Raw genomic sequence first — 2,342 nt, 5'->3', positions numbered from 1 at the left:
TCTATTAATGGGGTGCATACGAGCGCATAATGTAATTTGGAGTAGTGATTTGATCATTGATAACCTACAATGTGGATCGGGAATATCCCTTAAAAATACTCTTTTAAACTTTTCCATTGATTTCAAGAAGAAAAACATCAATTCAATTCAATTCGAATTCAAAAACTTGGTTCTGCGAAAAATCAACTTCAAAAAATTGTTCTTAACCTACAATCAGTACGATTATGGGAATTAATCGCTTAAGACATTTTCAAATCTCCAGTTACCGGTTTCTCTTGTCTCACACCGAACTTTTCTGCACGATCAAATTCTCGAAAAAAATTCTGGGATCGTAACCGCACAGGCAGATTTTCACTGTAAAACTCTAACCGCACTGAAAGGATGCTACCGATTGCGCCAATTTTGTTTCTAGTCGTAAAGCAATCGCTTTTAAAAAACTTTTGTTTTACAGACCCAAATATTAACGGCGAAAAACACTTGATGTTCCAGAATTCACAGCTGACTGAAAGCAGAATTTTTGGTCGTTATAAGTGGTCATATAATTGCAGCACCGAACCTTGTGTTCTTATTTTGTTTTTAATTGCAGGCCCTTCGTGGTAAGAAGCACGCTGAGCAACTGTACGAAGAAGCCAGCACCCGCATCAATGAGTTGACCACCATCAACGTGAACATTGCCTCCTCTAGGGCCAAGATCGAACAGGAACTATCCACTGTCGTTGCCGATTACGACGAAATCACCAAGGAATTGAGAATTTCCGATGAACGCTACCAACGCGTCCAGGTAAACATTACCTACTGATCAACTCAAGACGATTCCCTACTTTAATGGTTTTTTCCAGGCTGAGTTGAAACACACCGTCGAAATCCTCCATGACGAACAAGAGCGCATCGTCAAAATCGAGGCCATTAAGAAGTCTTTGGAAATTGAAGTGAAGAACTTGTCCATCCGCTTGGAGGAAGTCGAAGCCAATGCAATCGTTGGAGGCAAGCGCATCATCACCAAATTGGAAGCTCGCATCAATGACATTGAATCAGAATTGGACGAAGGTAAGGTCACGTTTCAACTTCCCACCTCCTTGACACATTTTTTCAGTGTTTTTAACAACGTGCTTTAACCGAGTATTTCTTTTAGAAAAACGCCGTCACGCTGAAACTATCAAGATCCTGCGCAAGAAGGAACGCACTGTTAAAGAAGTAATGATCCAATGCGAAGAAGACCAGAAGAACATCGCTCTGCTGCAGGAGACCTTGGACAAAGCCAACCAGAAAGTCGTTCTGTTCAAGAGGCAACTGCAAGAACATGTGAGTAACGATGCACATTGAACTGGCAGCTGAATTGATGATTTTTTCTGAATTTAGGAAGGAGTATCTCAACAATCCGTTACGCGTGTACGTCGCTTCCAAAGGGAGCTGGAAGCTGCTGAAGACCGCGCCGACACTGCTGAAAGCAGCTTGTCCCTCATCCGTGCCAAGCACCGCACCTTCGTTACCACCAGCTCAGTCCCCGGAAGCCAAGTATGAGCGATTTTCATTTTCACTCAACATATAATTTGAAGACATTTAAATTAAAATATTTTGCTTGTTTCAGGTATATTTGGTACAAGAAAGCCGACAAGCCGAGCTGTGAACGCCCACCAATCAGCTACCGCCAAATCCTTAAACTCTTAAGTTATTCATCGTTCGTGCACATAATAAAGTTATATCAATTTAAATTATTATATAGATGACCTAGGTGTAAGTAAATGTAATACCACTCTCTTTGAACGTGTTTTTTATAATATGATAGTAACAACTTTTTAATGGAAACATACACATTTTCAACATTTTACAAAAGGGAATTTGTAAGTTTCAGAAACGTTTTGCCGTCTGCTTCATAAAAACCGCAGGGCTAATTAATTCGTAAGTTTGAATGTACTGTGTAAGAATAAATAAAGTTGCTTGGATAACAGTATATTTGGTTTTTGTGTTAAACACCCAAAAGGTTATAGATAAATCTAGATCTGCAACTTCCCAAATTGAGGTAAAGACCAAAGCGCCTAATGATTAATGATCGCAGAAGAACGTTGTAATAAGAACCAGCATTGCCCCAGAAGCTCAGAAAAATTTATCAAAATCTTGTAAAAATTGGGCTAAAATCCCGACTGTTCAAGGTGCAAGCAAAGAGAAACATTTACAAATCATAGCATATAATCTTACGTGAATATGATACCTTCACCTTATGCCTTTACGCTACATTACGGGCGGATTCAGCTTTAAAGTCAGGGGGGGGGTTATGTAGAAAAAATACAGTCTTCTGTTATCTATGAAATTAGAAAAATGATCGTCGTTTTGTGCAAGGGTGG

The 2,342-nt window shown here is 39.6% G+C and overlaps 1 protein-coding gene across 1 annotated transcript in view; it reads left to right on the top strand.

Moving 5' to 3' along the window:
- The window catches only part of LOC109546984 (paramyosin, long form), a 24,562-nt gene extending 22,611 nt beyond the window's left edge, over nucleotides 1–1,951 (top strand). Inside the window, exons 13-17 of the mRNA XM_019918184.2 lie at nucleotides 587–781; nucleotides 840–1,047; nucleotides 1,133–1,302; nucleotides 1,360–1,515; nucleotides 1,589–1,951. Coding sequence (XP_019773743.1) covers nucleotides 587–781; nucleotides 840–1,047; nucleotides 1,133–1,302; nucleotides 1,360–1,515; nucleotides 1,589–1,627 — 768 coding nt within the window. The 3' untranslated portion in view covers nucleotides 1,628–1,951. The remainder of the gene's footprint in view (nucleotides 1–586; nucleotides 782–839; nucleotides 1,048–1,132; nucleotides 1,303–1,359; nucleotides 1,516–1,588) is intronic.
- The last annotated feature ends 391 nt before the right edge of the window (nucleotides 1,952–2,342 follow it).

This window comes from Dendroctonus ponderosae, unplaced genomic scaffold, assembly GCF_020466585.1.
Source record: "Dendroctonus ponderosae isolate FM_Combo_2020 unplaced genomic scaffold, Dpon_F_20191213v2 Dpon_F_20191213_8, whole genome shotgun sequence".
Classification (NCBI taxonomy): domain Eukaryota; kingdom Metazoa; phylum Arthropoda; class Insecta; order Coleoptera; family Curculionidae; genus Dendroctonus; species Dendroctonus ponderosae.
Note: the sequence above shows the minus strand (reverse complement) of the source record. Positions and strands in the feature narration are given on the sequence as shown.